Genomic DNA, 12,071 nt, shown 5'->3' with positions numbered 1-12,071 from the left:
AGACATTTTAACATGGTCAGAACTACTTATTTTCCTCTAATAGTGTTCTCTAGACCTTCCCCCTCCCCCCCCCCCCCCGAAACATTCAAATTTCAGCATGAGGAAGAGAGCAAGGCTGGAAAATTTCAGCCCGAATGCTTAATGTGGCAAAATTACAATAAACTGAAACAAGACATTCTGAATGGAAGGTGTTATACAACTTTAACCATAAGCTTCACTACCAGTTTCACTTATAATAAAATGCATGCGGTGGTAGTATTTATTTATTTATTTGTATTGCTGTCGTGCCCAACAGCCCTAGTCCAGGATCACGATTCCATTGTGTTGAGCACTGCACAAACACAGAACAAAGAAACTGTCGCTGACCCAAAGTGTTTACAATCTAAGTATAAGACAAATGACGACAGATGGAGTGCTACAACAAGACAATACTGGTCAGTATGAGGGGCTGAGGTCTTAGTACACCAGTGGGCCAACCACTGTCAAGGTTTTTTTTGTAGGCATCACCACGAAGGAGAGTTTGAAGGCGGATAAGCAGATGGCTTTGCAGTTGTTTACAGGGAGCTCTTCCCAAGCATGAGAGGAAGCACAAAGGTTCCTGCTTGTTTGAAAACTTAACAAGTAGGTGATGGAGGCTGGCATCATTGGCCGATAGGAGGCAGAAATTGACTTCCTGATAGTGAATGAGAGATGCTAAGCTGGGTAGGAACGGGTCCTGTAGTCATGTGGTAATGCATAGAGCTAGATGAAAACTTGTATTTATCATGTACTTTTGACCATCTTACATGCCCTCTGCCTATTGATCCATCTTTCACTGGACTTAGTCTAAATTCCAAACCTCTGAGCCATTTCAAACAGCTGCCATTTTTTAAATAAAATTGCTTTAAAAATGTATGTATTTTTCCAGACTCTGTGGAATTTCCTCCTCAAAATCACACAGTTAGTATTGAGTCTTGGACCAGTGGCATGTGTAAGGTTTGATATCTTGCAAATCTTCAGAGCCATTAGGAGGAACATTGTTACGATTAGTATTCTTTCCAGTTATTGTTTATTTTGTTTTAGTGCCCACATATGATTTACAAAAAGAAATGGTAAATTTTACACAGCCCTAGCTACTGCAGTAATAGACAGTTAATGAAAATTCTCTTGTAGTTCAAGTCTTAAACCCTGCTACAGTGTTTTGTATCTGAAAGTCTGCGGCTGAATGTTCAGCAAATATAGATGCGCTGCATGGTGTATTGTCTGTAGAATTTTAAGACAAGAAGTTTGATTTCAATGTTATGTTTTTGCTTTGAAAAGCAGGGAAAGTGGGTTTCCTCCAAAATAGAAAAAGAAACAAACTCCAACTGTTACAATACAAAATTGTAAACTGATAGTGGTTTGGGGCCATACTATTGAGATGACCAATCTGAAAGCTGTATATGAGTGGTCCCTGTGGCTCCATGCAGGATTTGCCTGTGCAGAACAGCTTGCAGGATCAGGGCCTGAGAATGGATGCAGGAGCAACCCTGAGATTCCTTGACTCTGAGCTACTGGCATGTGTTGTGGAGATGACTAACTTGATCTGCAGAAGTGGAATGCATCCCGTCGTTAGAACCCTCAGGGATCAGTGTGTGAGTTAGCCATGTGTGCGGTATAGTGAACCACATGGCATCAGGCATTAACAGAATTTTCTTATCCATTTAATAATTAAATGATTTAACAATTCGAATCTGACTTAATCGGATATCCGCATTCTCTAGGTGGAGTATATAGGTTAAAAAAGGAAGAAGTCTAATCAAAAATATAAAGACATTGTAAATCATCATGAACCCCAAAATAAGCTACAGCTCATTATTTGAATGTTTGCATATTTTGCGTGGGTTCATGTACTGGTAAATTTACAGGACTAGAATCCACCTCAGATAGAGTGGATTGGTCAAGTTTATGAGTTTAATGCTCAAAAGCTGTATGTACCAGTGATACAGTTATCCTAAACCAGAAATATGAGTTAAAGGCTGCTTGACTTGGTTCTGGGAAGCTCAGGGGCAGTGGAAGCCTTTCTGTGGTAAAAGAAAATAAATGTTCTGTTTTGGTTGATACATATGTTGTTTAGCTTTTCTTTTGTTAGTATTGTTTCTTTCCTTTCTCATTACTTTTGGAAGCCTAGTTTCACTTTTTGGCTCCTATAAATATGTAGCCCATACTTTTGGCCAACTTGCAGTGAGGAAAAAGAGGATGGGTTCCTAAGACCTATAATAGAATCATAGAATATCAGGGTTGGAAGGGACCTCAGGAGGTCATCTAGTCCAATCCCCTGCTCAAAGCAGGACCAATCCCCAACTAAATCATCCCAGCCAGGGCTTTGTCAAGCCTGACCTTAAAAACCTCTAAGGAAGGAGATTCCACCACCTCCTTAGGTAACCCATTCCAGTGCTTCACCACCCTCCCAGTGAAAACGTTTTTCCTAATATCCAACCTAAACCTCCTCTACTGCAACTTGAGACCATTTCTCCTTGTTCTGTCATCTGCTACCACTGAGAACAGTCTAGATCCATCCTCTTTGGAACCCCCTTTCAGGTAGTTGAAAGCAGCTATCAAATCCCCCCTCATTCTTCTCTTCTGCGGACTAAATAATCCCAGTTCCCTCAGCCTCTCCTCATAAGTCATGTGCTCCAGCCCCCTAATCATTTTTGTTGCCCTCCGCAGGACTCTTTCCAGTTTTTCCACATCCTTCTTATAGTGTGGGGCCCAAAACTGGACACAGTACTCCAGATGAGGCCTCACCAATGCCGAATAGAGAGGAATGATCACGTCCCTCGATCTGCTGGTAGTGCCCCTACTTATACAGCCCAGAATGCTATTAGTAAATTAATAGTAAATATTAATTCAGGAGACCACACTTAGATATCTAGAATTTTCATCCACCATAACACACAATATTTATCTGTATTGAATGTAGCTAACAATATGCAACTCATTTATGATAAACCATCAGTGCTAAATAAGTAAGACATATTTCCATATCTCTTTACAAACCTAGAATAAAAAAGCACTGTCACTACAATATGACAAACAAACCATGATCATATGTAATTTTTACATACACAGCATGCAGAGCTTCCTACAAACTATATAATTCTGCATCAATTTATATTTGTTTTCTTTAATTATTGCTGTTTTCTGCTACATTATATATTATATACCGAAAAATTAGCAATTCAAGTAGTCTATCTTGTACTTGCCTGTCATTTTCATTTCTGTTGTGATTGGCTGGCAGTCAAGTGCTGGCATTACACAATTGGTTTTGATAGGAAATTACCGGAGCAGATCTCTTTATTTGTACTCGGTGACTGCAGGACATGAAGCTGAACAGAGCAGAAAAACAAACCTCATCTTTACACAAGAATTCAAGTGTGATCTTTCTCACAGATGTTTCCATTTCAAAGAAGTGCATCTTATCTTACCTTTATAGTGTATGACTTTGAGCTCTTAGATGCCTTAAGGATTTTTTGCCTTGGTGAATATAACAATTGCCCTAAGAGAAGATTTCTAACATGGACGACTATGAGAATTTCAGATGGAAGAACTAATGTAATACATGGATCATAAAAGCTTGAGTTTTTGAAGGGATTAAGACACGAGTAAAATAAGAAGCCAGTCCAAAAAAGGAATAAGAAAACAGATGCAAAAGGAAAATGGTTTTGTTTTTATCCAGGAATAGTGATACTGAAAACTATATGAAAGATGGATTATACTGGCAACAAAAATCCTGAGAAATCAAAGGGGTTTATATTCCACTGAAATAATAATAATTGTTGAGGGTATGTGAAACCTTGCTTCCTGTGGATAAGCACAATTTATGGCTTAACTGACTGACAAACTGCATGGAATCCTTTTGGGAGTGCTGCATCCTCCTAATGGTATATCAGATATATTCATGTGTGTATTTTAAATAAATAACTTAAGGCTCAGCACAAGAAAGGTTAACCTACTATTTTTTTTAACTGTGAAATATTACTAGAGAATATCAGACCATTTCATCTGTATGTTTAACTACAGGTTTTTTTGCTCCCCCCAAACTTAGTTTACAAGATGCTGGAATTGGATTTATCCTTGTCATAGATCGAAGGCAAGACAAATGGACCTCTGTGAAAGCCTCCATACTGCGAATAGCGGTGAGTTCTTTTTTCAGTTAAGGCCTTTATGGTGGTCCTTCCAGGTTGAACATATCTCATATATAAAATGCAGTAAACATTTTTTCTTTTACCAGTGTTACAGTATAACTTTTTGTTAAAGAAATACATTCTAACTGTTCTTTCTTCTGTTTCTAATTTAACCCACCAATACCCAGTGGTATGGTGTACAGCTGGGGTCAGCAACCTTTCAGAAGTGGTGTGCCGAGTCTTCATTTATTCACTCTAATTTTAAGGTTTCGCGTGCCAGTAATACATTCTAACGTTTTTTAGAAGGTCTCTTTCTATAAGTCTATAATATATAACTAAACTATTGTTGTATGTAAAGTAAATAAGGTTTTAAAAATGTTTAAGAAGCTTCATTTAAAATTAAATTAAAATGCAGAGCCTCCGGACTGGTGGCCAGGACCCGGGCAGTGTGAGTGCCACTGAAAATCAGCTCGCGTGCCGCCTTTGGCACGCGGACCATAGGTTGCCTACCCCTGGTGTACAGTATGCTTATAATGTGGTCTGCAAAGTAACTTCATCCCTACCTAGGTTCAAATGGAAAATAGCTTTTGCATTGGTAACCCAAAGCTAATAGAGCTGAGCTGTGATCATTTCACTGATCAAACAACATTTGGGTGGTGGTGGTGGTGGTGGTTGTTGTTTTATGAGGATAATGATTTTTTTAAAATGTCAGTTTTGGTTTAAATTGAAACCATCTCAGTATTCGTTTAAAACAGGTTTCAAAGAAAATTCAATGGCAGGTGTTTTAAGTTGTTTCAGCATGCATGTCATAACTTTAAAAAAAAAATTACCAGAGCTTAATTAACATACCTTTCAGTTATTAATTTTTAAAAATTAAATATAAACAGAATTGTTAAACAATACACGTTATTTTATTACCTAAGCTGCAAAAGAGAGGCATGTCTAATAATAAAAAATTAATATTCACTTGTACACTGAGCAGGTCCTAATCATAACCCTTTCTTATATTTTTTGTCTTTCAATCTTGTCATGCTGGCATTAATTACCAGTATTTCAGAGTGTTTACCAGTAAGTGCAAAACCATAGCACTGTAACCATTTTCTGTGAAAGCGGTTTTCCTCCTGGGAGGTAAAAGCAAGTCAGAATCAAAGCTGCAAATTATTTGCCATCTTGGCATTGCTGCTTTGTTATTGTGGCATTGCCACAAGGCTTCTTGTCTGTTGTAGCATAGCAATTTGTTTAAATAGGTTTGACAATATGATATTCCCATAATAGGACTTGGGATTTTCTGGATGTTAAAATATGTTTAATAAATCATCGAAAAAATGCTGCAAAAATGAATCCTGATAGTACTTCATGAAAATTTGAGACTCAGCATTGAGAAGATTCCAGTACTGAGACCTGAAAAGAGCTGAGTTTGGAGTGGTTAGGGGTGATTAAAGAAATTGAATTCACTCTCCGGTAGTTTGTGAACTGTTCCCCAAAATCCAGCTTTTCTGCTTGATGTTATAAAATCACAGTTGGTTGCAAAATTGCCTTTGATGTTGAGTTCTTTAGCAGCCATGATAAAGTTTAGAGCTTACAGTAAGCTCTAATGTTGTGGTTTTAAGCACCAGGTCCATATGAAGTGCTCCATGTGTTGAAGAAATGGGAAATTTTTGTCTTTCACACAACATAGAACCTGAATACCTACTCACTATGATACATATGAGACCTGTAATTGCAACGACTGCAATGGTAGCTGGAGTCTTTGCTTGAAGGAAGTTAAGCTTTAAAGGCAGAACCTGGCAAATATGCATAGGCTGTTGCAATGGAATCATAAATGTTTCCTTCTCTCGTTAGGTCCTGTTCTGTGCGCTATTTTAAAAAATCAACAATTCCTTAGCTGAAGTTGCACACGTGCTCACCTTTGGCCTGCTGCTTCCGTTGATGTCAGTGACAAAACTCCCGTTGTCTTTAGTGCCAAACACATTTGAAAATTCCACTTTACCATCCCAGATAAAAATGTCGTGGCTAGATAGAGATGACATTGTGACTAGACAGGATAAGAACATAAGAACGGCCGTACCAGGTCAGACCAAAGGTCTATCTAGCCCAGTATCTGGTCTACCAACAGTGGCCAATGCCAGGTGCCCCAGAGGGAGTGGACCTAACAGGCAATGGTCAAGTGATCTCTCTCCTGCCATCCATCTGCATCCTGTGACAACAGAGGCTAGGGACACCATTCTTTACCCATCCTGGCTAATAGCCATTAATGGACTTAACCACCATGAATTTATCCAGTTCTCTTTTAAACGCTGTTATAGTCCTAGCCTTCACAACCTCCTCAGGTAAGGAGTTCCACAAGTTGACTGTGCGCTGCGTGAAGAAGAACTTCCTTGTATTTGTTTTAAACCTGCTGCCTATTAATTTCATTTGGTGACCCCTAGTTCTTGTATTATGGGAATAAGTAAATAACTTTTCCTTATCTACTTTCTCCACATCACTCATGATTTTATATACCTCTATCATATCCCCCCTTAGTCTCCTCTTTTCCAAGCTGAAGAGTCCTAGCCTTTTTAATCTCTCCTCATATGGGACCCGTTCCAAACCCCTAATCATTTTAGTTGCCCTTTTCTGAACCTTTTCTAGTGCCAGTATATCTTTTTTGAGATGAGGAGATCACATCTGTACGCAGTATTCGAGATGTGGGCGTACCATCAATTTCTATAAGGGCAATAAGATATTCTCCGTCTTATTCTCTATCCCCTTTTTAATGATCCCTAACATTCTGTTTGATTTTTTTGACTGCCACTGCACACTGCGTAGACGTCTTCAGAGAACTATCCACGATGACTCCGAGATCTTTTTCCTGACTTGTTGTAGCTAAATTAGCCCCGATCATATTGTATGTATAGTTGGGGTTATTTTTTCCAATGTGCATTACTTTACATTTATCCACATTAAATTTTATTTGCGATTTTGTTGCCCAATCACTTAGTTTTGTGAGATCTTTTTGACGTTCTTCACAGTCTGCTTTGGTCTTAACTATCTTGAGCAGTTTAGTATCAAGTGTATATCATGGGAGACATTTATGAACATTTTAGCAACTGCTAACTAGAAATTCACTTTGCTAACAAGAAATGCACTCACTTATATTTGTTTGTTGGGACTGCTCCAGTACACAAGTTTTGTTTGTGGCGCATAGATTCATTTAATCATGAAACAAAATTAACTTAATGACCCACTGAAATTTTGTTTCAGGTGCAGAGACTCTGCATTAGCAGTGGCAAACAAAGAGCTAATGCCCTTATAACAGGGCACGCTCCCTGCTGGGGTGTCCTTTCAGGGCTGCGTCTGGGGATTAGTTCTGCCCAATGTGATGCCTCCTTCCTTCTCTCAGGCTAGGTCTACACTACCCGCCTGAATCGGTGGGTAGAAATCGACCTCTCGGGGATCGATTTATCAAGTCCCATCGGGACGCGACAATCAATCCCCTAATCGACGCTCTTACTCCACCAGCGGAAGTGAGAGTAAGCGCCGTCGACAGGAAGCCGCGGAGGTCAATTTTGCCGCGGTCCTCACAGTGGGGTAAGTCGGCTGCGATATGTCGAATTCAGCTACGCTATTCACGTAGCTGAATTTGCGTATCTTAAATCGACTCCCCCCTGTAGTGTAGATGTAGCCTCAGTTCATGATACAGCTCCTCATGCGCTCTAGGAGTTGCAGTGTTTCCGCTTCATGGCTTGGCCCTCTGACCAGGCCACTATACAGTTTTCCCCTTCCAGGGTAACACAGTCTCACCAGACCAGCTGTCCAGTGCCATTCCAGATAGTCTTCTGATTCAAGACTGTGCCTCTTTCCTAGTGGCTGGTAGGAGAACCTGAGTCTACCTGCTACTCTGGGTTCCAACCCAGGGACCCTACTATAAGTAGCCATGGTCTGTACCGTCTCAACTTTTGCTGCTGTTTTCCTGGGCCTCTTCCTACTCTGCCCTCCACAGGCTTTCTTCTACACTACCCCTCTGGGTAAACCCTTCCCTTAAGGTCAGGCTGCTAGGACTTCTGTTCCACCCCTAGCTTTCCTCCTTTTCTCCTCACTAGGCCCAGAGAGTGACTGCAGACCTTCCCACTACAGCCCCCTTCTGCTCTCACTTCCTGGCTTTATATAAGCCCTCTCCTACTTCTGTCCCAATGGGCTCCATCTCCAATTAGGACTTGTCAGTCAAGCCTAAATCTCTCCCCAGGTGAAGCCTACTGGGTTATGGGAGAACCTCAGGGTAGTGAACACATCAGGAATGGAGGTTGTTCATAACTCTGAAATGTTCGTAACTCTGAGCAAAACGTGATGGTGGTTCTTTCAAAAGTTTACAACTGAACATTGACTTAATACAACTTTGAAACTTTACTATGCAGAAGAAAAAAGCTGCTTTCCCTTTGTTTTTGGGAGTTTTTGTTTAACACACAGTATTTGCCTCCTTTTTGGGGGAGGGGGAAAGGGTCTCTGCTGCTGCCCAATTGTGTACTTCCAGTTCCAAGCGTGGTGTGTGGTTGACTAGTCAATTCGTAACTCTGAGGTTCTATAACTCTGAGATACTGTAATTAGTCCCTTCTGAGCCACCTTAACCCTGTCAGGGGTGGTGTGGGATGAACACCTCATCTCGTACGTTCCCCCTCAAGACTGCAACGCTTGGGGGTACAGACATTTTCTACCCTGCATCTGCTGAAGCTGGGCTCACGGATCATCCCTCTCCTGCTCTAGTTCACCCACCAAGAGAAGCAGTTTGCCCTTCTGTTCCATGGTGTCCCATTATCTTTCCCTCTGAAACTATAGGTCTTGTACTGCTACTTATAAAGTCTGCTCTGTGGCTATCATTTTCTCCTGTAACCCCTTCTCTGCTCTGCAGATTCCCTCAGCACCCTCTCTCTCAGCGTCTGAGTCCTTCCCATATACTGACTGGACCCAGTGTTCACCTCACCCTTCTTCAGGTTGGTCTTTGCAGATGTCTTTCTCACCTCCAGTTCTCTCTTGCCCTCTGTTATCACTGCCCTGTCAGCCTTCTCTATTACAGCCGTGCTCATGCAGTGGTCCACTAACCCTTTCTTCCAGCTCTTAATCAGGACCTTGCCCTTCCCTGGGCTACAGTTCTGTTTGTTATGAGGACGTCTCCTCATCTACCCTGATTCCCCTCAGGAAAAACAGGCGCCTCCTCCTTCCTGCTCTCTCAACAGGTGGGATGCCTCTGGGCTTTTCTGCCTTCCTGGACTTAACCACCATGAATTTATCCAGTTCTCTTTTAAACGCTGTTATAGTCCTAGCCTTCACAACCTCCTCAGGTAAGGAGTTCCACAAGTTGACTGTGCGCTGCGTGAAGAAGAACTTCCTTGTATTTGTTTTAAACCTGCTGCCTATTAATTTCATTTAGTGACTCCTAGTTCTTGTATTATGGGAATAAGTAAATCACTTTTCCTTATCCACTTTCTCCACATCACTCATGATTTTATATACCTTCAGGGTAGGGCTTCTTGTCTCCATACCAGTAGAGGCACTCTATTTTTATGTGTTCCCGCTGGCCACAGGCTTAGCACTGCCTTGGCCAGCTTCTGGACTCCTGGCACTGGAAACACTTTTCCATTTCCCTCCTCTCTGATCCCTGCTCACTTCCCGGAGGATTGTAAGCTAACTTTGCCAAATAACCGTGTAGGTATACCAGTGCTTCCCATTGTCTCTATTGATTCTCCAGGACCTGTGTCAGGGTTCCCTCTCCACTCTGGGATACAGATGTGGGGACCCGCATGAAAGACCCCTAAGCTTATTTCTACCAGTTTAGCTTAAAAACTTTCCCCAAGGCACAAATCCTTTACTTGTCCTTGGACGGTATTGCTGCCACCACCAAGTGATTTAGACAAAAATTCAGGAAAAGGACCACTTGGAGTCCCTATTCCCCCCCAAAATATTCCCCCAAGCCTCTCCACCCCCTTTCCTGGGGAGGCTTGAGAATAATATACTAACCAATTGATTACAATGTGAGCACAGACCAAACCCCTGGGTTTTTTGGACACTGAAAATCAATTAGGTTCTTAAAAGAATAAATTTATTTATATAAAAAAAAAAAGTAAAAGAATCACACCTGAAAAAATTACGATGGAAGGTAACTTTACAGGGTAATAAAAAGATTTAACACAGAGGATTCCCCTGTAGGCTTAGCTTCAGAGTAAAAAGCAGGAATAAAACTCCCTCTTAGCATAGGGAAAATTCACAAGCTAAAACAAAAGATAATCTAACACATTTCCTTGCCCTTACTTACAATTTTTGTAATCTTTTATATGCTCATTTCAGGTATGTTTTCAGGAGCTGTTTTTCCTGACTGGTCTCTCTCTCTCCGTCCAGAGAGGGAACAAACAGAGCACAAACAAAACCTTCCCCCCAGATTTGAAAGTATCTTCTTTCCTTATTGGCCCTTTTGGTCATGTGCCAACCAGGTTATTTGAGCTTCTTAACCCCTTGCAGATAAAGATTCAGTATAGCCGCTCAGGAAGGATTTTATGTTACCTTTAGCTGTATGTTTGACAACCTGTATAAAGTAGGGCCTTGATCCTCTCTGTTGTCAATCACCTTCAGTGGAAGCCTCAACTCTGGGGTCCGGCTCAGGAGAGTATATCTGCCCTCTGCAAAGAAGGCCTCCATACATGGTGGGCTACATAGTCTCCTTTTCCTGCTACAGGCCTTCACATTCCCCTTGTGTTGGGGCGACCTTCATGCCCCCATTATCCATCAATTTGTAATGGGGCACTCTTCCTGCTCAGGCATCATCTCATGGGTGCATCTGGGAATTAGCTCTGCCGGGTATTCTCTCAGATTGTACCTCAGCCCCCTCTTGCTCTCTAGGAGTCACAGTGCTTCCTCTTCATGGCTTGGCCCTCTGGCCAGGTCACTATACAGTTCTTCCTTCTGAGGTAACAAAGTCTTCCTGGACTAGCTGTCTGGGTGCCATGTCACAACTGTGCCACTTTCCTAGTGGCTGGTAGGAGAACCTGGGCTCACCTGGTAATCTAGGTTCCAACCCAGGGACCCTACTATCAGCAACCAAGGTCTGCACCATCTCAACCTTTGCTCCTGTTTCCCTGGAGCCTCTTCCTACTCTGCCCTCCACAAGCTTTCTTCTACACCACCCATCTAGGTAAACCCTTCCCTCAAGGTCAAGATGCCAGGGCTTCTGCTCCACCTCTGGGTTTCCTCCTTTTCTCCTCACTAGGCCCAGAGAGTGACTGCAGACCTTCCCACTACAGCCCCCTTCTGCTCTCACTTCCTGGCTTTACACAAGCCCTCTCCTACTTCTGTCCCAGTGGGCTCCAACTCCAGTTAGGACTTGTCAATCAAGCCTAAATCTCTCCCCAGGTGAAGCCTACTGGGTTAATTAGCTCCTTCTGAGCTACCTTAACCCCTTCAGGGTAGTATGGAGTGAACACCCCCATCACAGCCCTGTTTAACTATCCTACTCTCACAACCTGAGCAGTTGGATAGGATTGTGCAAACAAGGCAAGACTTCTGACTGAGGATTTAATTAGGAGCAAAAGATTTCACCTGTGGAGTTTTATATAACACCCCTGGATAGTCACTGTTGAGAGAAGAGATTATCAATGAATCTCAGAAAAGAGAGGCCCTGACACCAGAGTTGAAAAGTGGATCTCTCTTTTCCTATCTTATTTTAGGGTTTTATACTGCCATCCATAAGCCGCATATCTGAGGTGTCTTCCTCCAAAAGTCTGTTAGCAGAGGTGAAGTCCCTAATGGACTTCTCAGTTCTCTGGCTCTCCTTCAGTTTATAAGAATATAACTTGGGGTAGGTTTTTTTTAATTTTTGTTGTTTGATGGGTTGGAGGGAGTGACTGATGATGTGTGTACCCTCTGTTTATGATAGAAAAGCGTTATCAAATAGTAAAGCTT

General features: G+C 41.8%; 1 protein-coding gene across 3 annotated transcripts in view; it reads left to right on the top strand.

Moving 5' to 3' along the window:
* The window catches only part of MCF2L (MCF.2 cell line derived transforming sequence like), a 266,086-nt gene that overhangs the window by 197,925 nt on the left and 56,090 nt on the right, over positions 1–12,071 (top strand). For all 3 annotated transcript variants that reach the window (XM_034758135.1, XM_034758134.1, XM_034758136.1), the window contains exon 5: positions 4,067–4,157. In XM_034758135.1, the coding sequence (XP_034614026.1) occupies positions 4,067–4,157 (91 nt within the window). The remainder of the gene's footprint in view (positions 1–4,066; positions 4,158–12,071) is intronic.

This window comes from Trachemys scripta, chromosome 1 (genome assembly GCF_013100865.1).
Source record: "Trachemys scripta elegans isolate TJP31775 chromosome 1, CAS_Tse_1.0, whole genome shotgun sequence".
NCBI classification, from domain to species: Eukaryota; Metazoa; Chordata; order Testudines; family Emydidae; genus Trachemys; species Trachemys scripta.
The sequence above is the reverse complement of the archived record's forward strand: the minus strand, read 5'-3'. Positions and strand labels throughout refer to the sequence as shown.